General features: G+C 44.8%; 1 protein-coding gene across 4 annotated transcripts in view; it reads right to left on the reverse strand.

Moving 5' to 3' along the window:
• TLN2 (talin 2) overlaps positions 1-25,888 on the reverse strand; it is a 412,475-nt gene that overhangs the window by 97,493 nt on the left and 289,094 nt on the right. For all 4 annotated transcript variants that reach the window (XM_032864802.1, XM_032864799.1, XM_032864801.1 and 1 more), the window contains 8 exons: positions 25,737-25,850; positions 23,177-23,311; positions 21,151-21,279; positions 18,902-19,004; positions 8,776-8,984; positions 7,576-7,695; positions 6,359-6,556; positions 4,968-5,107 (listed from right to left, as the gene is read on the reverse strand). In XM_032864802.1, the coding sequence (XP_032720693.1) occupies positions 4,968-5,107; positions 6,359-6,556; positions 7,576-7,695; positions 8,776-8,984; positions 18,902-19,004; positions 21,151-21,279; positions 23,177-23,311; positions 25,737-25,850 (1,148 nt within the window). The remainder of the gene's footprint in view (positions 1-4,967; positions 5,108-6,358; positions 6,557-7,575; positions 7,696-8,775; positions 8,985-18,901; positions 19,005-21,150; positions 21,280-23,176; positions 23,312-25,736; positions 25,851-25,888) is intronic.

Below are 25,888 nucleotides of genomic sequence, written 5' to 3' on the forward strand. Positions count from 1 at the left end.
TTCTGGGTGGTAGGCTTCCAGACACACCCCCGAGTGGACAGGCTGGCAGGCGTGAGTGGAACGAAGTGTGTAGAATACCCTTAACAGTGACAACATGATCACGTGGAGGGTATTTCCATGTACCACACAAGCGTTCCCTTTAGCTTATTTCTTTTACTGTTACCTGTTTATCTGCACTTTAAAAAAAAAAAAACAACCCTTGTTTTTATATAAAGATTTGTCCATTAACAACTGTCAATTGGGGAATCCAGAGAATATAGAACTACTTATTGTCCTCGTCTTTTATCTGTTTTTTTAGATGTGAAAATTTTTCAAATTAAAAAACTTGGGGTAAGAAACCCCAACAGACTAGTGGTTTGTGGTAGCATAATCATGAAAGTAAAAGCACAGGACTGAGGTCTGAATGAGTCACTGGGGTAATACTGATCCATGATTTAGGGAGCAGTATTTAGGTATAATTTATCCTCATAACTCATTTCAGAGTCTGGAGTGGATAGCCCAATAACAAAATAAGTGGCCCAGAGGCAAGGGGTTTACGTAGATTTGACAATGAAAAATAGTATTTTTATGCTTCAAACTATACTAGTTGTAAAATAAAGGTTTAGAAGCAACTCAAATATGGAATGACAGAGGACTGACTGACTGAATGGATAGCCTACAGTGGGATTCTGGGTGCCTATTAAAAGTCATAATGCATTACATAGCATTCCTAACAGAGAAGAATATTCATGCTTCACTGTTAACAAAATCTACAAAACTGGATAAACTGTAGGAGCCCACAGCTGTAAAATTCAACATATATATGCTCAGAAAAAAATGACAGAATGACATGCCAAAAAGTTAGAGTTATAGCATTTTTTAAAGTGATTTTATTTTTAAATAAAAACATTTCAATAAATCCAATAAAAAATTATGATTTAGCCAACTTACATTGTCACAGAGGGCCAAAAACAGCAGCATCCTCCCTCTGTTCTATATGAGTCTAAATAGGACTGAACAGCAGTTTTAAAATATTTTTCCACTTTTAAAAAAATGACTAAAGCCGCATAAATTTATTTTTTTAATACAAAAAAGTTAAACAACCATAATTCCCCTGTCTAGAAGTAGTGTTTTCTTGTGTTTCATTCTTTATCTAGGCATATCCAGCCACTCTCGAGTTTTTTTTTAGAAAACATTGGAACCTATAACCTTGGATCTTAAAAAATAAAAGGATTTCTAACCTACACATTGTTTAGTGTTCAGAGATACTGACTGAATTGATTCAACTATTTTGGGAGCTCTGGAGGGATAGTCTCAATAGAGAGGGCCAGGGTGTGAGAGGAAAATCAACCAATTTGTGCTTCTGATGACCTATGAAGCTCAGATAAGGAGCTTGGCAGGGAAAACACCAACATCAGGTACCTCCCCTCCTCAAGGGAGAGCGTCTTTAGGCAGGCAAAAAAATTCACCCTGAATTTCACCCGTGCGTATTCCCTGGGTCCTGCTCTATACAAGGTATGGCAACATAGTTTGTCTCTTTAGGAAAGCAAAGTTATTGCAGCCTGGCTGGGGAAGCAGGATAATGAACAGGTAAGACACACAGAAGGTAAGCCAAAGGAAGCGGTGAAGACGGGAGCACGTCAGACGGGCTCCCGAACCTCTGAGAGGCCAGATGCTCTAGGCTCGCAGGGAGCACAGATAGAGGGCATGGGTTCTGCACAGAAGGGAGAGCTCGATATGGACTGCAACAATCGGAGAAGTCAGTGAGATCCTGGTTTGGATAAAGGGAAGAGAACATTCTAGAAGAGACTAACAGATGGACTACTTTACATTTTTCTATGTCACAGTGTCAAAGTACTGCTTGCTGGGTCATCCCTTTTCACTGCCTCTGGAGACAGGAGGACACCTGGCTGGCAGGAACCTCAAAACAAAGGACAGCCCAGGAAGAGGAATCGCCTGCAAAGTTCTAAGAAAGCCTCAGGGGACAGGAAAGCAGCAGCAGAGAAACTGGCTGGGTCCCAACGATGGCAGTGGGAGCCAGGGCCGTGAAGTCTCAGCCAGGGAGTCCTTCTGGTCAGCGTGACTGTGCTGTGAGCAGTGGTACAGGGGAACTGCTCAGAGGTAGGACGCTCCCTCCTTCTTCCAATGCAACCTGGTTTTCCACTTTTTGACAAAGTTCAGGAAGCACTGGACCAGCCCCTGGGCAGGGAAAAAGCTGAGGAATAGTTGACAAAGGGTCTCCAGCTCCACCCAAGTTCTCAGAAGGAAGTCAGAGCTCAGTACTTACACAGGAACAAGCTAGGCACTGAACGGAAAATGACTTCGTCCCCACTCAGCATCAGAAACCAAAGGACTGGGCTCCTCGTGTACCTGGGCTCCGATGCAGAATGAAGAGCAGAGGGAAAGGGGATACTCAGCTGCTTCTCCAGAGATCAGTCTTTTTTCTCAAAGCAGGGAGAATCATGGAGACCATCAAGAACAAAGGATTTAAGTCTGTGGACGTAGGAGCAGGGCAGGCCTGCACTGGTCCAAGTCTAGGTCCCCACAATGGCATCTGTGGGGCCTTTGGGGACAGCCACATAAAACAGAGGCAGGGCTGGGCTGTCCCAGGAATAGGGAGGGCAGTGGGACTGAAGATCAGGACAACGGCAGTCAGATCCCAGCTGCTCAATGCCAAGGGCGCTCACGCGCAGGGCTGCTGCAGCGTCCAGATGGAATGAGGGGAGCATGCTGTGTGTGTGTGTGTGTGTGTGTGTGTGTGTGTGTGTGTGTGTACATGTCCCTTGCCCTCACTCCGAAGGGCCAGCCCTGTCCTATCACAGTGTGCACCTGCCCAACACCCAGTGCCAGGCCCAGCCCATTTCAGGCATGTGGCAAAAATCTGGTGAATGAATAAATGCACCCCAGCTGTGCAGAGCTTTGCCTCCAAAGAACAGCCTGCCTGATTCACTTGACCTGGCCTAAGCTTCCACTGGGAAACCACCTCAAGGAGCAGAGCTTCCTGACATGTGCCAAGAAGCCAAGGAGAATGTGCTGGCATCTTCTGGCAACAGTTCCATCCTGAGACAATCATTTCCTGGGATGATTTTCAAGCACATGGAACTCCCTGTCAGCCGAAAGCCAGGACAGAGGCAAAGAAAGCGTCTTCAGGCCCCTTCCTCCATGTCACCACCAGGGGGCCGTCAGACACCCACAAAGCCAAGACACCAGCCAGAACCCTCAGGGCCTGTGTTTCCTTTCTTACCTGTCTTGCAAAAGGCCAATTTGCACTCTCCCCTTTGTCCATGATTGAAGAGAGTGAACAGTGCGTTCTAAGTTGGAAACTGTAATTTTGAAATGATGCAAAAAATTGAAGATAATGAAAAACATCTGAGTTCAGATACCTGGAAACACCAGTTGCCCTATCCCAAGGCTCTTTGTAGGAAAAAGAAAATCAAGAGAGGGTTTTATATGAGAAACAGCTGCTCAACAGAGAAGAAATCATGCTTCCCTCCTCAGCCCCTAGCCCTCAGAGGGGCACCCACTCACTGGCACAGTCACAAAGCAGAAGATGGAGGCAGGGAGATTGGAGGGGATTTTCCCAATATCCTAGTGGCTCTCATTACTGTTTGAAGCTGAAGTATATACACCTAGGAATAACTACAGAAACTCAAGGGTTTTCAAGGGACCTGCTCTGAAATGATCTAATTCCATCCCCCACCACCACAGGCAATAAACAAACAAACAAATAAAGCACAACTGGCCAAGAGTGGACCAGAGACCAGATTTAACCGTAAGCATGACGATATCTTATATTACTGAGAACTAACAAGAACTTAGAACTCAAGGATGATGTAGTACCAGCCCCATTTTGCAGATGGGAAAGGTGAGACAACTTGAGCAATCCAACCAACGAAAACAAGAGTGTCAAACATTAAAGCTTGGGCTAGAATTCAACTCTGAACTCGAAAAGACAACCATTGAACACCCAGGAGAGAAAAAGATCTGAAAAAACAAATACGCAAGCAACCAAGCAAAATTAAGTTAAAAAAATTGCAAAGTCAAACTCAAGCTATGCATTTTAAAAATTACTAATCTGCGTGTTTTGAAAAGGTTTCCAATTATGCTACATATCCTAATTGCCTGCACATCCTCTCCTCCTGCTGTTAACCTTCCTACATACAAAGTGATGTCAAAGAATGCTAAGAAAACAAGCCCACAGCACTAGAGAAACACCAAACACCCTACAGGCCCTCTTGGTTCCGGAAAGTGAATGTGGGCTTGCTAATACAGTATCTTCCCAGGCTCTCACTGCAGTTTCTCCGCGGACCAGCATTCAGTCACTGGTTATTGAACAAAATTGCAGCAGTGGTCCTGAAGCAGACATTGTCTTGTACTCACCGCTTTCTTGGGTAAAAAGAGCGGGAAAGACACTGGCACCACCCCAAACTCAGATTCCCGTTCTAATATATTTCCCCAAACAGTTGACTCCCACCCCTACACCCATTCATCACAAACGGGGGCCCTTCTGCATGTGACAAATGGAATATGTTTAAATTCATCTCGTTAGCCTTGATGCCAGGCACCCAGTCAGTGCCCAAGAAATGCTGAATGGCGCGTTGGGTGTTGTGGGGCTGTTTTTGCTTTTGTTTTTTAATACTTTTTAGCATTTTCTGATTTTTTCCAAGGAGCACATATGACTTTCATCATGGTTAAGACAGAACACTTCTTTAAAAACATCTATGTAAGCCACTGTGTTTATAAATCAACAGGGGCCTTAAGTCTAAGCAAGCTGAAAGGCTGTGAGAGAAGACAGAAAACATCTTTCACGGGGAAAGCACGTGAGGACAAGCCAGTTTAATCAAATGCCAGAGTCGCCCCTCTGCCTCTCGACAATATAAAGACAGCCCCACGTCTCTGCTCAGCCAGAGCGGCAGGATGTCAGGCCTATCTCTCAAACACGGACGTTATTTAACCATACATGAAAGCACGTTTTGTTCTGCTCTTACCTTGCAGCAGCTGCCAGGAGATTTTTGGCATTGGGGGCTCCGGGATCTACCGAGAGAGACTTGGCAGCGAGCAACAGCTTGCTGGACGCCATAGAGATATTCTTGAGGTTGCCTATCACTTGGATCTGGTCTTCTTTCGTCTGCAAAGTTGAAAGGAGGCCAAGTAATTAGGGACTGTCCATTTCTCCCGGGCAGCATTCAGAAAGCTGGGAGAAGCATCTCAATACAGGAGCAAGTTACCTACAGCGACCGCATTAAGCCCCATTAGTCTGCAGATGCCCAGCGGGTCGACACACTGCCCCAGGTCTACCCTTCCCCAAACAGATACCCACACCAAGATGCCCGCAACAGGACAGACATCCATCCCCGAGCGGGTCAGCCAAGAGCTGTGCCATCTCACAAGTGCATGCAGTAAGAGTGGGGGAGGGAAGTAGAGGGAGGGGGGAGAGAGCCCCCGCGCATCAGTGCACAGACCGGGCCAGGATTCCAGCATCTCGCTCAACAATGCTGGAGTTGTCAAGGAGCTCCTACATCTCAGCCTGGCACAAACGCCCAGCACTGTCTGGATACTCGGAACCGACTACACCCCAGAAGTTCCGACTCAGGGAAAGACACATTTCTCACCTGGCTGACTTTCTGCCTGAGAAACAACCATGTGTAGATAATACAGCCAGAGACACCCTGGGTATCTCCTTTAGGGAGTTCATAGGGGCTCCAGAAAAAACAGCTCTGTAGGCTGCCACCAGACCAGTCATGTTCCCTTATTCCGAACAAGGGCTTTATCTGTTCATCTCAAGGAGGTAATTTTTAAAAATGATTTTATTTATTTATTTGCCAGAGAGAGAGATCACAAGTAGGGGAGCAGCAGAGGGAGAGGGAGAAGGAGGCTCCGCATAGAGAAGGGAGCCTGATGCAGGGCTCAATTCCAGGACCCCCGGGATCTTGACCTGAGCTAAAAGCAGACACTTAACTGACTGAGCCACCCAGGTGCCCCTCAAAGAGTCAATTTTTAATCATTTGACACTTGGTATTAGACACAGCCCCCTCCAATGGGCCCAGTGAAACTCAAACACATGGGTTTTTAAACTATATTATACCACATATGAAATCTAGGACACAGAGCTGCCCTCCCTCTGAAAACCATGAATCCTGCTGGATGATCGTGGGAGGTTATCCCTTATCTCTAAGAACCATTTCACACATAAGCTAATAGCGTCTTTAGGAATGCCAGGCCTGTGAGGTCACAGAGCTTTCTAAGCAGTAAACAGAATGCAATGGTGTGACCTGCTGACAGGTTCCCTGTGTCTGTTTGCCCAGCGCGTCTCCAGGGAGGACAGTCCACCAGAAGAGACAGGAAAAGGTCCACTCCAGGCAGCCACTGCCACACTCACCTGAGCCTGGCCTGCCATCTCAATGCCAGCATCCAGGAATTCATCGAAATCATCACTGAACTTGCCAGAGGCTGCGGCCAGCTCTCCACTCTGGCCCCGGGTGGCATGGACCACTTCCCCCGCAGACTGGTTCAGATCAGCCGCGGCTTGGTTCAGCTCACTCTGGGCTTCCTGGAAAGGCTTTGTGCTGGGAGGTAACTGCAGTGGGGAGAAAAGGCACCCCCCATAAGAAGTTTTACTTCACACTGCAGGGAAGAAGGAAGGCTCTGTGGAGGCAAAGCCTCTCCAGGGCTGCCTTTCTGAGTCACCTAGACTAAAAGGCTCTGTGTGGTCTGAGCCCACCTATGTTAAGTCTGACCTTGAACAAACAGACATTACTTCATTCACTGAAATTTACTAAGCTCTTCAATGCTAGACACAGAGGATCCCAAAGTGGTCTGTCCTCAGGGGCTGTGGTCCCCTCAGTGGCATAGCCAGGGTTCATACCCGGGCAGTCTGGCTCCAGGATGCATGCTCTGAACCACCTCTCCATTTTGGATGGAGCCTCTCAAAGGTTTAGCTTTCTAGAACTAATAGGCAGATGCTATTAAACTTCAAATCCTATTCTTTCACACTAATCGCCACCAATTTTATTAGTAGCCTTTGCTCACAGCTTTTGTGAGGATCAGAAGTGTCACTGGTGGAACTATGACTGTTTGTTCCAGTTTGTTAGTCACAGCACGTATACTGCTTGCAGACCTGGTATGTGCCCATCACCCGGCAGAGAAGAAATGGATGAGCCCGAGCCACACTCCCCCTGCCCCCGAAAGGGGTGCACAGAACAGGGAACAGGCTCCACGAGCAAGCAGCCTCCTGAGACTACTCACTCTCTCAAATGTCTTGGACACACACATACCCTCCACCACCTGACCGTCACCGTCGGAGATGTCCTGATAAGAAGTCAGAGGATCACACACCCACTCTTCCTGTTTTCACTGGGCTGGCCAGAGAGCACACAGCAATGTGGACCCAGAGAAAAAGTAAACTTTTAAAGCCCCACCTGGGAACTTTGCTGATGGCAACGCCGAACAAGGAAAGGCAAACTGGGAAGCGAAACAGGACTCCTGAGACAGACGTTAGCTGCTCAGAGATCCCATGGAGGGGAGAAGGCTCCCCCTCTGCTCACACCTGGTGAGCCCAGCCCCCCAGGCATCCCTTCTCACTGCACAGCCTCTCACCGAGTCCACAAGCAGCTTCTTGCTGGACTCGCCAATGCTCTTCAAGGCCACGTCCACATCCTTCTGTCCTGGGAGACAATTCACGCAGTTATTCAAGGAGTGAGAGACCGCTTTGGCCACCTGCAGAGGGAGAAAAGCTGCATGAGAGAGCCCTTTCCGTGGAAACACTGCTGCAGACATGCAGGGAGCCAGCAGGGACAGTGCGCGGAGCTGAAAAGCATCGGGAAATTATCTGCCAGCATCCAGCTGACACTGTTTACCATTAAATCACCTCACCGAGGCTTCTCACGGGGGTTAACATCCTGCCTCGGCAAAGGGGCTGACACGGTGATACAGGATGCCTTATGTGCACACCGCACCAGGCTAAGTCACCATTCTGTGACTCGAATACAGAAGTCTCCTGTGTTATATCAGGTTCTACGACAAAGAGGGCCACCACCAAGAGAAACCGAAAGAGCTCCCTTCCTGAGAGCCCCGCGGGGTTGAGTTCTTTGGGTCTCAAGGGTTTCAGGTGTGATCCTCTCTGTGACACTCCGGGGCCACCACCCCAGACCACAGCCCGCACAAGAGCAGGAGGGACGCTCTGAGTGCTTCCAGACCAACTTGGACTTGCCCACATGCTGCCTCTCTGGGATGGGTGAGGGCTCACTGTTTGCACTCAGGGGAAGGGTAAGGTCTTCAGAAGTGGGCTGTGTCATTCCCTTTACCTAGACCATCTCCTTCCCAGCTTCCTGTTTAGAACTTCGCCTAGACGGTCTCTAGCCCACTCACTTCATCAGGTTGGCAAAGACTCATCAGAGGAGGCAGTAGAGCGAGTGTACAACTTTAAGTGGCCAGACTAAGTCTACTATCTACCTCACCTCCCAGACTAGGGAGAGGAATATGCTGAAGCATACACGGGCCCCCAACAGACATGCTGTCTCCTGGCTCCCAAAATCCCGAGGACAGATTTCAACAGCAGTGCCCCCTGCCCGCCCCCATACTATCTGTTGACTCAGTCAAGCAGATCTTCTATTGTGGGGGGTACTGGGCAAGAATTACCAAAGTGGGTGTCGTGTACGGCCTCCACAGGTATGGTACTTTGGGAGGTTCTGAAAACACCCACTGATTGAACAATGTGCACACCATGGAAAGTGCCCAGAAGAGAGCCTGCCAACACTACCACTTAGCAATGACCAGAACTGCCGTTCTGGGCCTCACCTGGGCTAGTCTCTGCTGACTCTCAGCATCCCCGGGTGCAATCAGGGCCTGCTTGGCTTCTTGGATGAGCATGGCAGAGCCTTCCATGACGTCCCGTGCAGAATCTAGCATGGCATGTGCAGCTGCAGGGTCACTCGTGGACGCGGCCACTCCGCGGGCAGCCTGGGCCAGCGTCTTTAGAGCCTGGGCTGTCTCTCTGGCAGCCACCCCTGGAAATGAAAGCCCACCACACCTTCTGTTAGATTCTACCTAGAAGTCATACTCTACTTGAAAATCAGCCTCTAGACCATAGCTTCCTAGAAAGGAGAGCACCCTCGGACAGTCGGTGGGGCTTTTTCTAAAATCTGAATTGCTAGGCTTTTCCAAGGAGTAGCCCGTACTACTGGCTCTGGGCCAATCTAAGAGATGGGGGAAATCAAGCGCCAGGCTGAAAAAGGGATTTTGCTCAGGCTCCCCTCGCCCTGCATGGCCACAGGCCTAAAACACCAAAGCGCATGGGATCAAGGACCCAGATGAATCTTTGAGATGCACGTCCCTTCCCAATGGTTGTTATTGGGTCATGACTTCTAGACAAGAAAGCGAGCAGTCCACATGGGCAGCTCGGGGCATTTTTACACATCTGCAAGCATGTCACCACCAACCAGATGGCGACAGAGCAGTCCCATCGCCCGCGTCCTTCCTCTGGCAAGAACCCCTCACGCCAGAAGCAAACACTGTTGCAGCCTCAATTCCTGTAGACTAGTTTTACCAGTTCTTCAACTCCTTGTTGACGGAACCACAAGTATGTGTTCTTCTGTGTCTGGTTTCTTTTGCTACCAGAACTCTAGGAGTTTCACCCATGTTTTTACATTCATTCCTCTTTCTTGCTACATCGTATTTCACGATACAAGTCACCATCTGTTTACCTGCTCCTCTGCTGATGCACATGTGGGCTGTTTTGTGTTTTAGGGTTATTATGAATAAAGTGACCCAGAGAGTTCTTTACACGCATGTAGGTGGCCAGATGGAATCATTTTTCTGGATAGAAACTTAGGAGCTGAACTGCTATGTCACAGAGTAAGTTTATCTTCAGCTCTAGAGGATACGACAAAGCCTTTTTAGAATTGTTTTACCATTATACACGCCCCCAGCAATGTCGGAGCATTCCAGTGGCTCTACATCCCAGCCCAAACTAGCTGCTGTCAGATTTCTTACCGTAGCCATTCTGGTGGGTATGCCATTGAGGTTTAGCTCTATCTCTGAGGGATAATGAAGGGGACCACATTTTCATACACTTAAGTGGCCATTGGATATCCTCCTCTGTGAAGTGGCTGTTCAGCCTTAACTTCACGGCTAAGGATGATGAGATTTGGTGATACACTGTGAATAGAAACTAGTTCATATAGAGCACCACCTCCCATAGAATGAACACACACCTTCGTACATGGCACCTAGCGCTTGGCGTACCCAAGAGGGTGAAGACTAGAAACACTAGAGCCTGTAACAAGGGAATCTGAACACCCTGAAAAACGCCGAGGAGCCCACCTTCAAGTGCATCCCACCGACTGCTTCACAGATGGGGTCCAGCACTGAGAGGTGTCCTGTCCATGACACACTTTCAGAGGCAGTGCGAAAGCTAGATCTGGGGATTCTGAACTTCTGGATCAGTCTCTGCACAGTGCTCTATGGGGGTAGAGAACTGTGAGGGACTCTGGTTAGAACATACACCATCTAAGTGAAAATGACCCATTGATGTCTCGCTCACTCAGCTTTGAGGGGACTCCTGTCTCAAGACTTCAGCTGGATGGTGTCTGGGTGCCCCTGAGGCCACCTCTAATCAGTGGTTGTTTCTGCCAAGTCAGCACAGATGCAGCAGGTGGTCCACTCCTTTCCGAGGACAGGGCACCATAATACAATAATGCAAAAGGCCCCAGATCCACAAAACAAGACAACTTTGCAGTGTTGCAGACTTGCTAATTTGTCAATATTCAGGAAGTCACACAGCTGGCACATAACTCTACAATCTAATCAAGGCAAATTACAAAGTTGCCAATCTACCGTTCATCCCATGGCACTTCTGGATGGAGCACGCAGTATGGGAGAATTTTACACAAAGTGATTTTTATGGCAAAGGGCAAGCCCAGAAGAGAAAACACAGAAATAAATAAAGTGAAGGTGAAAGAGAAAAACAAGCTGGGTAGAGCAGTCAGTTCCTTTTTATGTTTAAGCTTCTGGCATAGGGTTGAAAGATGCCCTTGCTCAGAAAGGCACCAGATGTGGTTAAGATCTCGTCTAGCTCTGGCTTTGCTGCTGATGAGCTGTGTGGCCGGACTGCTGCCTTTTCCCTCGAGGGCATCCAGGTCCCACAGGTTTTAGGAGAGGCTGAGATCACTGCTCTGACTGTTGAAAATTCTAGGCTGTGATTTCGAGACATCTCCTCTGGACTTTCCATTTATTAGACAGTCTCCTGAGTCCATTTCTGTTTGAGTTGTGTATGACTTTGAAGGACTAAAACGGTTATCATACACAATTAGGAGAGTCATGTGTACGCAAAAACCATTTACTGAAAAACCTTTCATAGACCCAGACAATTTTTAAAAAGGCGGAAACCAGAGGAGCTGAGTGCCAAAACCTTAGGTTGATCTATCCCACGTGTTTTCCGCTGAGGATCTCAAGGCATCTCAAGGATCCTCTCTGGAGGCATCGGGTTTCCAAAAAAGAGGAAGCTGCACCATCAAAGGAGTGAAACAAAGATGATGAGAGGCTGGGGAGCCCAGTGACCATCTATGGCTGCCCAAGGCTCAGTTCAGAGTGATGACACTCATCAGGGGTCAGGTCTCCCGGCAAACACCACCCACCAGAAGAAAATGTTCCTACAGTCCAGGGTACGCTATAAAGCCAGAACTGCCTGTGGGGAACTCAAAAGCAGATCGCTGTGGCAATAACCACAATCCTTTGAAGACACAGATTACTTTCACAGTATTCTTGCTATCTGGATTTTAAATCAGTTCAGGAACAGAGCCTTAGGAAGATCCACCAGTGATAAGTGATGTAGTGCAATGCTTTGTAGTGGTAGTTACTGCTGACTGGCATTCACGTAGGTTGTGTGTGGACGGCACTAGCCCACATGGCAAAATCCCAAGGTTAAAAACCTGGTATGATGTAGGTTTTTAATCTGTCGCACAGGATCTAAAAAGGGGTCTATGTGCAACTGTATTCAGCCCAGCAGAAATGTACTTTGAATACTGCCCTGGCCAAACAAAAACACATCTGTGTTAGAATCCAGCCAGTGGGCAGCTCAGGTGTATTCCTGAATATCCACATACCTCATTTGAGGATGAGGGAGCTGAGACCCGGGAGAAGCTGCCCATACGTGCACGCTCTCTTTGCTTCCCATCCATTCTCCAACATGCCTGGACTTGCCTTCAACAAGGCAAAGAGTGACCCTGTTTTTCCCAAAGCCAATGGGATGCTTCCTAAGGCCCTCTCTTCGGCGACTTTCTGGGCAGCAACCACCTCTCTGACTCTAGAGATACTCCTCTCTCCCTGTTTCCTTAATCTTCTCCAAGGCTGTATATTCTCACTTCCTGCAAAGACCTCCTTCTTCTCATTGAATATTAGGGTTCTGCAGGGTTATATCTGATAACCTTTTTCTTACTCTATCACCCCCCCTATGCAAACTCACCCATACTTCCACAGTTTCAATTATTAGTATCACATTAAACATTTAAAAATTGTTATCTCCCTCCCAAACTTCTCCAATGAGTTCCAGAGGCCAATTTCTAGCTGCCTAATGGGCTTCTGGACTTGGGACATCCTCCAGATGCTTCCAGCTGAATGCATTTACAGCTGAACTTAGCATCCCTAAACTCCAGCCCCTGCCACACCTGCCCATGGCCCCGTGTTTCTGCCATGGTGATTCACACATGTCTCAGCATTGTCCATGTTGCTTTCCTTACTCCCATTCTGGTCAGTTCCTGACCAGTGTAAGCTAAAGTCTAACAGCTTTGAGGTCTCTCTTTAATCTATCCCTTCATTTCTGGCACAGGCCACATCCATCTCTCATATGGATGAAGGCAGCAGCCTTCACACTGGTCTGCCTGCCTCCAACTTTGCTTCCCTCCAAGTTATCTGCATACAAGAGGAAGGGCAACCTAGCTAAAAGAAAAACTAAACCATGTCCATCGATGAAAACTCTTCACTATTTTCACATGATCTTAGGTGAGGTTTTTAATGATTTAAGCAGAAGTTAGGAGGTTCTTTAGGATCTGACCCAGCCTCCCTTTCCGGCCTTCACTTCTTACTCCTCACCTGCTTGCCTCTAACCCGAAGCCTCCCCCGGTCACTTGGTCAGCCTTCTTTCCTCTTACCTTTGGGACTCAACATACACTGTTCCACTTTCCCAAACACCCATTCAGCACCCGCCAAGACGAATCTGGGCTATTTCGAGGCCATTTTTCACGCACAGACTAGACAGTCTGTCATCCTGGGTGTTATCAGTATCAGAGGATGCAACCTGTAAAGCAGTCTTCCTTCCACGCAAGAGTCCATTTCATGAGCTACACCAGAGCCGGCAAGATTCCAGAAACGTGTAGAACGTTTTGAAACACATACTTTTCACGTACCCTCTGCTTTGTAAGAATTTATAAATACGTTTCCTTCTCCTTGAATGCTAAATGAATGCTGAACAATCCTTACAACCCTGATCAGGGGGCCAGTTCACTCCTGATGGTTTCCCTTACTCTCCCATTAGCATAAAAGTCTTACTACTGCAGGTACTCTATTATACCACAGAGTACTCTTTGTGTGTGCTCCTATTCTTTCTATTCTCCAGGTAATAAACAGACACAGTTAAAAAAAAATCCAAGGGGACTTTGATTATCGTAACGGCAGAACAGCTTAATGCAGATCAATTCCCCTCAGAGACACAACTAAAACCACTGGAAAAATCATAGAAAACATCTGTTTGACAGCAGTGGAGAGAAACCAAGGCACTAAGAGGGATTAAGATTTTAAAAGAAAGAAAGGACGTTGCGGGGGTGGTGGTACAGGGCTGCTTTTCCCCTCAAGGCTCTCCTTCTTCATTCGTAAACTGTTGCCTAGAAGCTGAGCAAAATTTCCTGCAATTTCATGGGGCTGGGAGGATTAAAAAGCAACGAAGCGGCAGGGGGTGGGAGGTTGGGGGAACCAGGTGGTGGGTATTCGAGAGGGCAGGGATTACATGGAGCACTGGGTGTGGTACAGAAACAATGAATACTGTTATGCTGAAAAAAAAAAAAAAAAGGCAACAGTTCTGAGCCTATGGAAGAGAATGGCCCTGGTAAATGTAACAGATGTTCTGAAGGGATACACAAAAATGCCTATGCCCTAAAAAACCAACTGGAAATAGATGGCAAATTTCCAGGCAGCTCAATCCCTGCTTATCAGGCCAGTCCATGCTCATATTATGGGGGATCTGCTAGATGTTCACTACATGCCAGAAACAAGGAATAATCCTCCATAGGGAAAGAAACACAATCCAGAGTCTCACACTATCTCTTCAGTTTAAAATACCAAAGTCTAGAATTAAATTAAAAAATATCAGAAACACCAGGAGGTAGGACCAACAGCCGAAAAACAAGAGGGGAAAAATGACAGACCGGGAACATAGGCCCACAGGTGATCCGAATATCAGAATTACTGAACCAGGACTTTAATAACTTGTGATGACTAAGTTGAAGAAATTAGACAGCAAGATAGGAAATTTCAGCAGAAAAAGGAAAGTGCAAGCAAACTATTGAAAGGCTATTCTCAAACTGAAAAATGGGACATTTCAAATTAAAAACTTGGAAAAGGCTGAAAGCAGAAAAGACATGGCTAAAGAGAAGAGTGAGCTACAGACTGATCAAATGAGAATATTCAGACTAAGGCACGGAGAAGAAAAATCAGAGCAAGTACAGGAAAGATTAGGGGACACATCACACAGTGGAAACACCTGACATTTATGGTAACTGGAATCTACAAAGAAGAGGAAAAAAAAAATGGGGCAGAGACAGTATTTGAAAATATAGTGCTTGAGAATTTTCTAAAACTGACCTAAGACAACAAGTCCCATTTTCAAGCTGTATAAAAACCCACAGCAGGATAAACACCCAATAAAATTTCTCTAAGCACATTGCTTGAAAAAAGACTGAAAAATTCAAAAAGTTAGTAGAGGGGAAAAAATAAAATCACAGTGAGACTCTTGACTCTGGCAAACAGGGTTGTGGAAAAGGAGGTGGGTGGAGAGATGAGGTGACTGGGTTATGGGCAGTAAAGATGGCACGTGATGTGATGAGCACTGGGTGTTATATGCAACTAAGGGATCATTGAACATTATATCAAAAACTAATGATGTATTATACTATACGTTGGCTGATTGATTTTAAATAAAAAATTTAAAAATTATTAAAAATTCAAAATATAAAAAAAACCCAAAAACCTCACATTACCTTCCCAAAAGGAGACTGATGGCTTTCTTCACAACAGAAATAAAGGAAGCCAGAAGACAATGGAATAACACCTTCAAAGTTCTGGCAGAAAAGAACTGCCAGCTTAAAATTTTATGAGTGAAATTATCTACCAAAGATAAAGGCTAAACAAAGGCAGTTTTAGACAGACAAAAATGGAGAAAATTTGCTACCAATAAAGTCACACTGGAGGAAATGAAGGGAGTTAAGGCACAAAGGAAATAATCCCCAGTGGAAGCACATGGAGAGGGAGCAAGGAATACAGAACAATGGGAAGGTCCATGTGGCAGTGACTCTAAATGGATACTGACTGTAGGAAACGATATGGAGACTGTATGGGGGGAATTAAAATATCTGTCATCATTTGTGCATTCTGATTATGCAAAGAATGAGCAGAAAGAAAGGTAAAAGGAATTAAAGTGTCCCAAGATTCTTGCACCATCCAGGAAGTGGTGAACACACTAACTTATATTGGACTTTTAAAAATCCTATGAATTTTGCAAATTCATAGACTAGTCAATGAATATATAACTAACAAGCTAATCAAGGAGAAAGAAGCAGAACTTAACAGATACATATGAATCTGAAGATAGGAGAGAGAGAGAGAGAGAGAAAGGAACCCAGAGCAGGTAAGTCATTCAGAAAACAAAGAGTAAAAGGATAGATTCAAACCCTAATATATCAGTAATTACATTATAGGTAAATGGAACAAATACTCCAATTGAAACAAGAGATTAATGGGGCGCCTGGGTGGCTCAGGCAGTTAAGTGTTTGCCTTTGGCTCAGGTCATGATTCTGAATCCCAGGACAGAACACCATATTGGGCTCTCTGCTCAGTGGGGAGCCTGCTTGTCCCTCTGCCCCTCCTCCTGACTTGCGCTCTCGCTCTCTCTCAATAAAATCTTTAAAAAATTAAAAGAAAAAGATGTTGCATCAACAACCCCTCCCTTTGCAAAACAATTACATGATGCTCACAAGATACAAGTTAAATAAAAGTATACAGAAAAACTGAAAATGGGATAAGATATATCATACACATTACAATGAAAATAAAGGCATGAAACTATATGCACAAGACTGTAAAACAGTATTAAAAGGAAAATCTAAGTAAGTGGAGGGACATGTCCTATTTGCAGTTTAGAGGCCTCAAGAATGTGAGAATATCACTTATCCCCAAACTTATTCAGTATAACTCCAATTAAGAAAAAAAAAATGAACAGGGTTTTTTGGGGGTAGAAACTGCCAGACTGATTGTAGAATTTATGTGGAAATATAAAGGGGTAAGAAGAGTCAGCATTACTTGAGAAATAATGAAGTCAGAGGACTCATTTAACCAGGTATTAATACTTAGTATAAAACTTAGTTATCAGCAAAGTGTGCTACTATGGTAGGGACAGGCAATCAAATCACTGGAAAAGAAGTAGAAGATCAGAAGCTGATTTGCATACAGCTTTCACTTAAGGACCAACCAGCACCAAAGACCACTGGGGAAATGATGATGGCTTCGGTGAGTGGTGCTATGTCAAACAGATATCCAAGAGAAAAAAGAGTAAGGGCTCTTTTTGCTCATATGTAAAACTCAATTGCAGATGGACCACAGTTCTAAATATAGAAAGTAAAACAACAAAGCTTCTAGACTGTAACAGAAGAGAATATCTTGATTTTAGAGAGGAAAAATTTTTAAAAAGGACATAGAAATTTAGCAACCGTAAAGGAAAAACACTTTAAATTGAACTATATTAAAATTCTAAAAAAATCTATTCATCAAGAAACAGTTTTGATAGTGAAAGGTAAGCCTCAAGATAAAAGAAATACATACAAGTGAAAATTCCAACTAACACGAAGATAACTCAAGGTTGTTGTTTTTGTTTTTGCTTTTTTTTAAAGAGCAAAAGGCATGAACAGGCACTTTGAGATGTCCAAATGGCCAATTAATACATGAAAAAATGAGCAATTACATTGCTCATCAGGGAATTACAAATTAGAACCATAATATGATACTATTACACACTCAGCAGAATGGCTAATGACATTGGCTGACAACAGAAAGTGGAGACAGGAATGTGAACAAATGGAGCATTCACACGCTGCTGGAAAGACAGAGCTGGGTTATTAGTACAGCCTGGGACCCAGCACGTCCATCTCTAGGTATTTATTTAGAAAATGCTTATTTACGTTCACTAAACAGCATGTACGAGAACTATTCATAACTTTACCCATCAATGGTACAAAGAGTCACCAACAGGTATATTCACATAATGAAATATTGCAGAAAGCAACAGAAAGGAAAGAATGGCTTCTGACATCCTGTGCATCTCACATCATAATGCCAGAAAAAGCAGCAAAAACATGGACACACCTTGCATGATTTCATTCATAGTTAAAAACAGGCAAATCAACTTGTGCTGTTACAAGTCATGGGTGTTTACCTCTGGGGGACAGGAGGAAATATAATGATTGGCAGGGAGCGGGCACATGGTGGGCGCTGAAAATGTTCCACCACTTGATCTTGGTGGTGGTGGCTGGGGTGCATTCAGTTTATAGTAACCCAGGAAGGTACACATTTAGGACTTAACTGCTCTCTTCTGGATGTTTATTACACTTCAGTAACAATGTATAGCTTTTTTTTTTTTTAAAGAATCAGGCAGTACTACTGTGTAACAACAGCAACAATCAACAACCACCCCTCCCATCCCATTCCCTTCCTAGAGCCACTCAGCTCTTTGAGCTTTCTTCTGACACATTTCCTGTTTCCAGGTAATGGGCTTATAATGAATCTTCTCACTGTTTCCATTTTAGGAAGCTATAGGCTTCCTATTCTGTCTACTTCTTATTAGAAAGACATTTCCTTATATAAACCTGGTGCTTTTCCTAGAGCTGATAATTACACAATCTGTTTCTATATAGCCTTCTGTTTAAAGATGTCTCCTGCCCTTATGGGTACCTTGTATCTCCAATATTCAAACTCCCTCAGGGTTCTGCAGCACAAGTCAGCTTGTTTCTTGCCGCCTGCCCTATCCCTGAAGACTTTTAGTTTTTGTTCATTGGTTCTATTCGCTATCAGTCATCTGTCTCCTTCCATCTTTGAAAATTTAACTGGCATCTTATTTGTTGTCATCCTTTTTTTCTTAACATTTTAAAAAAAATTCCTTTAGTGAGATTTCAAGAGTCATACAGAGACAGTCCTCAAAGTCTATAATTACTTTTTCTAATAATCTAGAAGGGGTGATCCACAAATAATTTGGGGCATTCATATATATATATTTTTTTAAGATTGTATTTATTTATTTGACAGACAGATCACAAGTAGACAGAGAGGCAGGCAGAGGGAGAGGGAGAAGCAGGCTCCTTGCTGAGCAGAGAGCCCGATGCGGGGCTCGATCCCAGGACTCTGGGATCATGACCTGAGCCGAAGGCAGAGGCTTTAACCCACCGAGCCACCCAGGCGCCCTGGGGCATTCATATTTTATTCATCTTTATATGCTTAGTTTCAAGCCCAGTAACAAGCACATGGAAAGATCTTGAACAATTTGTAAACTGCTGTTGAAAAACAAAGTTAGGTTCATGGCCAAATCAAGGAACCCCTGCTACTGACCCCCACCACCCACCCCAGCTGTCTGCACCTGGCCACAGGGCATCACGAAGGATGTGGGTCTCACCTGTGTAGTGCTCATTGCCTTGAGCAGCACAGGTCAGAAGCTGTGCCATGGACGAGCCCACTGCCTTGGATGTACTTCCTAGGTCTTGAGCGCATTTTTCCAGCTGCAAGAATATCCAAGGAGGAAGACAACTTAGAAGAAAAGCAACATACACCTAAATCTTAGCATACAAATGATGCACATCAAATCGTGGTCCTCAGCTTTTCCCCACCTGATGGCATTGGTGCTAAGAGTAAGTAGGGTGACAGAAGGGGAAAGAGCCCATGCTTCAGAATAAACAAATCTGGGTTCAGGCCCCTGTCCTCTGCTTCCTTCCCCCACATGCTAGCTGTCAGAGACTGGGCAGGTTACCGAACCTTTCCAGGCCTCGGTTTGCTGAAGAGATCCTAATACTTAAGCTTAGCAAGTTCTCAGAATCAATGTAGGTACTCAACAAATGGTAGCTATTAGCATCATGCCTTTGGAAGCTAATTTAGAAAGTCTGCAACAAATCCTTAGCGAGAATTAATTATGCCTTGGCAGGAAGTGGGCAGGCATCCAGCAGTACCGCCTTCCTGGCATGTGGGACCACTAATATTGTTCATTTCAATCTTTATACTTCGAGGAGTTCTAACCAGAAGGAAATGCAATAGAAAGAGAGGTTTGCCCTGGTACATGAGATTATGAAAATGGGCAGAGTGCTTGCTTCCCATGAACAGCATGTCATCTTGCCTTGTAAACTGAATAAACAATTCAGAGAACAAACTTACTGAAGGCTCAGGGTATGGATAATTATTTGATTACTAGATGAGGGACAACCTTTTGGAAAAGAACCTTCAGGCATACCGCGAGAGTGCAGGAAGGCATCAGAGAATGCGTGCATTTTTTAACTCCGTAACATTGCTTCCCAGGATAGGCAGTGCCTTCAAATATGAAAGAACCTGTAGCCAACAATATGTTCTGGCCAACAATATGTTCTAACACAGCACACATATTCTTTTGGGGGCAGTTTCCTTAAAAATTACACAGGGTTTCTTGCATTCTAACAGACCAGCAGGTTTCTGTAAAGGCAGAATCATGTGAGGGCAGCCTCTCTCGGGTTCCCTGGAGTGCAGGAGCTTACAAAGGGACACGTGGACTACATCATGATGCTGCTGGCCCTGTGGCCAGTCTTGACTTGATCATTAGCTGGGTGACCTTAGGTGACTTAACTCCTCTGAGCTTTTCTTCATCTTTGCAATTAGCAGGAGCATGGTTTAACAAATAGTTTCTGAGGGCTTCCTAAGTACCATTGGTCCATGGTACATTAGGGGATCCAAAGAGCAGCAGGAGCCAAGAGGGAGGAATCAAGAGCGTGGGCTTTGGAGTCCTGTTGGTCTGGATTCAAACCCCAGTTCTACCATCAGCGGGCAGACACTGGACACAACAGTGACAACCTACCCGGGCACCTGCATTTTCTCAGAGCAAAATGGCATCCATAAAATTCACTCATCAAGGTTACCATCAGGATAAACTAGACTGATTTTGGGCACATGCAGTGCGTACGATGTACTTACCAAATGACGGCACTTATTAGCACCATTCAATAATGTGGAAAAGGAGGTACACACAAATGAGAAGAGCTGGTAAAATTTTAGCCAAGAAAACCCTGACTCAGGCATCACGAGGCGCCATAACGTGATCAAATTAGAGCTCTGTCCCCACCATTCCCCTGGATTGTGGACTGGATTCCAGTGCTTTGCTGTTGTCCCTTCCAGTTGTCTTGCGTTAAGTCAATGTTTTTTCAAATCATGCCTGTTGAAAATATTTCCTGTGTCTACCTCTATAACCTCATTGCTATCTGTATTACAGATAAAATATTTGAGACACAGAGGAGACACAAGACTTGTCTATGGCTGGTTGAGGACACAAGCTGGAGCCAGAAACAAGAACTTCTACTTTGAAACCCAGTTCCTCCAGCTGTGCTAGACGTTCTTCTCAGAAAAAGGCTGTGGGATCAGAACACGAGGATGTGTCTTGTTTATGAAAAAGAGTGACAGACACTTGTGCATCCCCAGCCAACCTCCAGCAAAGCAAGACACAGAACCATGATCAGGGGCCCCTTCAGGGCCATCTTTACCTCAACACAGTTCTTAAAAATGGGGCTATTCTAGGGCTTTGCCTGTAAAATGTGTGTGATTCAGGGCCACCAACTCCAGCTTCTAAAAATGCCTCACCGTGATCTTGACATGAGGCAGAGTCCCAACCCACAGCAGGCTCTAACATCTTACCGTTTCCCCCGGAAGCGGTTTCAGCTGACTCTCCACGGCAGCCATCTTGGCGTCCTGCAGTTCACTCTTGAGTGTCTGCACGGTGCTCAGCGCTGAATCGATTTCCATAGGACCACAGGCTTCATGGGCCTGGCAACAGAGTTGGGAATATGTGTACAGTCTGCCCGGGAAAAGTGTCCCAAGTACTTTGCAATGTACCCAATGCCTTTCTGGATGTTCCCAGTGGTTCTCCAACCCTGGCAACAGGAAGCCAGTGAAGTATGTGTTTCCTGATAGAACAAAATCAACCTTGGTCTGTCCTGACCTCCCTAAATAATCAATTATGTATGTCTCATAAGTGGATATACTTAAAGTCTCCTTGAAGCTATTTTTATCCAAAATGCATCTGTTGCTCAGACTAAGAGAATCCTTCTTCAGTGTGTCTGGGTTCTAGAGAGAGAGAGCAGCTAGCACAGAGGCTTGAAAAGCATGTGGTGAGTGGCTGAAGAAGGAATGAATGAATGAACCCAGGACTATGGGGACAAGCTGTTATCAACCTTATTGAGTCTCTACAAAGTTCTAGACTATAAACGATTACCTTTCCATACTGAAAATTACAAAAAGGATTTTTCTTTTCCTTAGCAATTGTTTTAAGAAAACTACTTCATTCTCTTGATCATTTAAGATATTGGTCTCCAAATGCTTTGATCACATCCCCCTCCATACACATGTTAATAAATTATTGGTGTAAAATTATAGACCAGTATGTCAAATACAGGTAAATCGTAATTTCTTTCTTTTTTTTTAGTTAACAGTGACAACAAGAGCAATAAATACTGACTGATTGCTATGTGCCAATGGTACATAGTGAAGAAACTGAGGCACGGAGAGGTTAATTAACTTGCTGAGGTCACAAAAAATTAGTCGATGGCAAGGCCAGAATTTGCATGCAGGCAGTCTAACAGCAGAGCTTACACGCTTATATCTTAAAGCCTTAATGTCTTTTTACACCCAGTGGACAGTCTTGCTTGAGTCCCACTTTGAGGCTCACATCCTCAAAGTAGTCGAGGTGTGACTCTCCCTACGCTCACTGATGAGACTCGTAAAATGTAGATGTTCAGGTTCTATGACCACAGACTCTGACTCAGCTGCTCAGGGGTGAGGCCTGGGAACCTGAATTCTGAATGCTCCCAGGGGATTCCAGTGCAGATGGTCCCTGGACCTCTCGTTGAGAAACACAGCTCGAGATACTTTTTTCCAACTGAACATTATCTTAAAACTCTGGATATTTTTCTTTGGTGTTTCAGTACACTGTTCATATTAAGAATTCAAACCAGCTTCTAACCTTCTCCCCTTGCTCATGTATGAGGCCTCCAGTTCCGATAAAGGGATCACTACAATGAGGAAAATTGAACTCATACCAGAATGTCATGCTAATAACATATCAAACAGTACAGTAACGAGGCCCTTGATAATTAATAAGTGCTAGAGACAGAAACTCATTAATCTTTAATTCTGTTCTATTGAGGACCTTGTTAAGGTGGATGTTCCCATGTAAAATGGGAAAAGTTTTCAGGGCAAAAAAGATAATATAAATACCTGTGTCCCCCCGCCCCAAATAAATTTGCTGCCTGAATAACTCATTAAATCCACAAAATAATACCTGGAAGATATGATCACTTATTCTGGCCTACAATTTACCTGGCACCAAGAAACTGATGACTACCTGTCTAAGATTGCGAACAATGGACCATTGCTTGTTGCCGGGGTACTGGGGAGGGGGAAGGAGCATATAATCTAAAATAGTTTAACAAAAGTCCTGTGCAACTGGAAGGTGGGTCAACTAAGTCTAGGAGAGTGGCTAAAAATGGCAGAAGCTAAGCTACATGGGCATCTTTTAAAGATCAAGCAAACGGGACAGACAGCTCTGCCCAGAAATATGCCCGGCAGTGTTCCAGTCCTGGGTCATCCCCAGGTCACATCCCACAGTAAGGCATCTGCAGCTCCGTTCCCAGTGAGCTAACTGCTGTGACAAAGGTCCACTTGCCTTCTGCGAGGCAGTTCGCAGCTCCGCCAAGCTGGTGGCAAGGTTCTTGGCACACTGGCTCAGCTGCATGGCCGCAGCCTGGTCACTCACAGTGGGCACGGCGGCTTTGGCAGAGGACACCATCTTGCTTCCAGGCTGTAAGGAGATGAGCAGAGAGCGAGACGGTGCCTGAGCAGCAGGAGTCAGAGCAGAGACCCAAACAGCCGTGCCGCAAATCAGCCAGAACTTACTGAGCCCTACACCAAGGAAGACCACAACCATCTAGACTACCCCTGAAAACTGCCACCCCAGATCAGATACGCTAGGGCAGTAAGCTCTAGAAATGTTAAGAAAAAGAAAACAAAGTATGCATCACGGAGAGGGGGCAAAATAAGGATGGTAGCTTGAAATTCTCATTTAAAACCGATTTCAAAGAGAGTTTATTAAAAACATTTCTTTGTGTTTCTTAGAATAGCTCTCTAATCTGTGTCTCAGATACATCCAATAGACTGCTTTAAAAAATGTGGGCAGATAAAATGAAAGAAAATGACCTGTCACATCACATCTCACTACCCAGGATAATCTCACCATGCATGGACGTCTGTATGCATGCATACATATTTCCAAAAATAAGATCATACTATTTATTCTATTTTCCAAACTTAAGAGCTGTCTAGTATTCCACTGTATGTATCTGTTAATATTTCTCAGTCCTGTGGTGTTGGGTATGTTTCCATTTTTCCAGTGTAATAAACAATAGTATGACAAAAGCTTTGTAGCTAAAATTTTTCACACATTCGTAATTTTCTTTGTATAAAACTTTAAAAGTACAATTTGGACCAAAGAACAAATTGTTTTAGGGGATTTAATATAGATGATATAAAACTGCTTTTAGTAACACTTAAACAATTTAAGTGTCAGAAAATAAACATTAATGACAGAAGTTAATATTTTTAATATTTAAATAACACAGGAGAATTCATTAAAAAAATATATCAGCCTGAAATGTACATTGATAACCTCACTTAATGAAAACAACTGAAACATGAAACCCATATAACATGTGACAATCAAGGAAACACAAAGTCAAACAATAAGAACTTCAAGAAATTATCAACAACCTAGTTTTTAAATGCTTGAGTCCCCAACTTGGAAAAGATGTATAAGAAAACGTGCTCCATGCATGGCCACACATAAACTTGGATTCATTCAGCCTTCCAGAAGGGCCATTTTACAACACATATGAATGAAGTTTAAAACATTCTCAACTCTTTGGTCTGTCAATTCCATTTCCACTTATTTCTAACTTTGCCTTATTCTTGTTACCATCTGATGTATCTGTGATGGCAAAATTAAAAGAATGAAAGGAAAAGGAAAAATAAGAGCGGGGACAGAGTGGACCCTGAAACATGTCTACATGGCTCTATCATAATACCCTCGAAGCCTGACCACAGAGGGGACAACCCAACTGGCTCCAGGCCCTCAAACCACCCCAATGAAAAGAGAAACACCTGTCCAAGCCACAATGCTCAACAGCCCCAAGATAAAAATAAGTCACTTGCAATCCTATTTCTGGGAATTTACCCTAATAATTCAGGAGAAGTACAAATATTTGAGCACACATGACGACTTTTATCCTATCACAGGTTGTTTACGATGGCAAATAATTGAAAACCACCTGTAGATCTAGTGTCGAGGGAAGAGCCAAGCAGAGCACAGCTGTGGCCATACGATGGATTACTTAAAACCAAAAATGCTCATAATACAAATGTTAACATGAAGGGCAGAGTCTACACACAATAAATCCCAATTTAAAAAGATGTATACAGGGATGCCTGTTGGTTAACCAACTGCGGCCCAGTTGGTTAAGCATCTGCCTTCAGCTCGTGCTGGAGTTACAGCGCTTGGAAAATTAGCCCAACAGATTTATCAGTGAGTCCTGTAGGCACAGGTTCAACTAGAAAAGGACAAGGAAGAGGATCTGCTTGGGAGATACAAGTAGACAGGAAGTGCCAAGGGATCTGAATACAAGGAGTATGTAAAAAGGGAGTTTTCCCACCACTTCATAGTCTCATTTTATTTTTCTTAAAATGAATCCACCCCTTAGCCGGCAAAAACGGACAACACTTAATAATTGTACAACTGCCACAAAAAAAGATCCCACCTTTGGAGAAGATGCACTTACCACTTCTTTTACCCCCAGTCTGTGAATAACAGCATTAGACTCTCTGGAAACTGGCAGACCGAGAGCTCTACCTAGTACCAGGCTGTTCAACAAAACTTGCCACTTATCCCATGTTTTCTCTCACAGAGGAGAAATAAAGATGAGACTCCCAAGAGAAATGGATTATGGGCCATCTCCCAGGGCAATTTCCCTGCACAGCAGCATTCTGCTTTGCCAAGCTAAATCCACCTCTCCTGAAATTGGAAATACAGTGGGAAGGCCTTCAAAGGTCTGCTCACTGCAAAGACTTGGCCGTGACTGTGGAACTGGGTAATTCTTCTCCCTAAGGATAAAGGGCACACCCTACCCCATGGTTGGGGGAGCTCTGGGCACAACCCAGGTGACTGCTTCTGTTACCTGGAGAAAGTTCTGGCTGGAGATGATGAGAGCCAGCTGGGCACTAAGGTCTTCTGCTTGGGCTTGGCTCCCTCGCACCCCCTGGACCAGCTGAGGGATGTGGTCGGCCACCGCCTACAGGAAGCAAGGAGAATTAAAACAGAGCACAGCTA

This window comes from Lontra canadensis, unplaced genomic scaffold (genome assembly GCF_010015895.1).
Source record: "Lontra canadensis isolate GAN:19392208 unplaced genomic scaffold, GSC_riverotter_1.0 scaffold28, whole genome shotgun sequence".
Classification (NCBI taxonomy): domain Eukaryota; kingdom Metazoa; phylum Chordata; class Mammalia; order Carnivora; family Mustelidae; genus Lontra; species Lontra canadensis.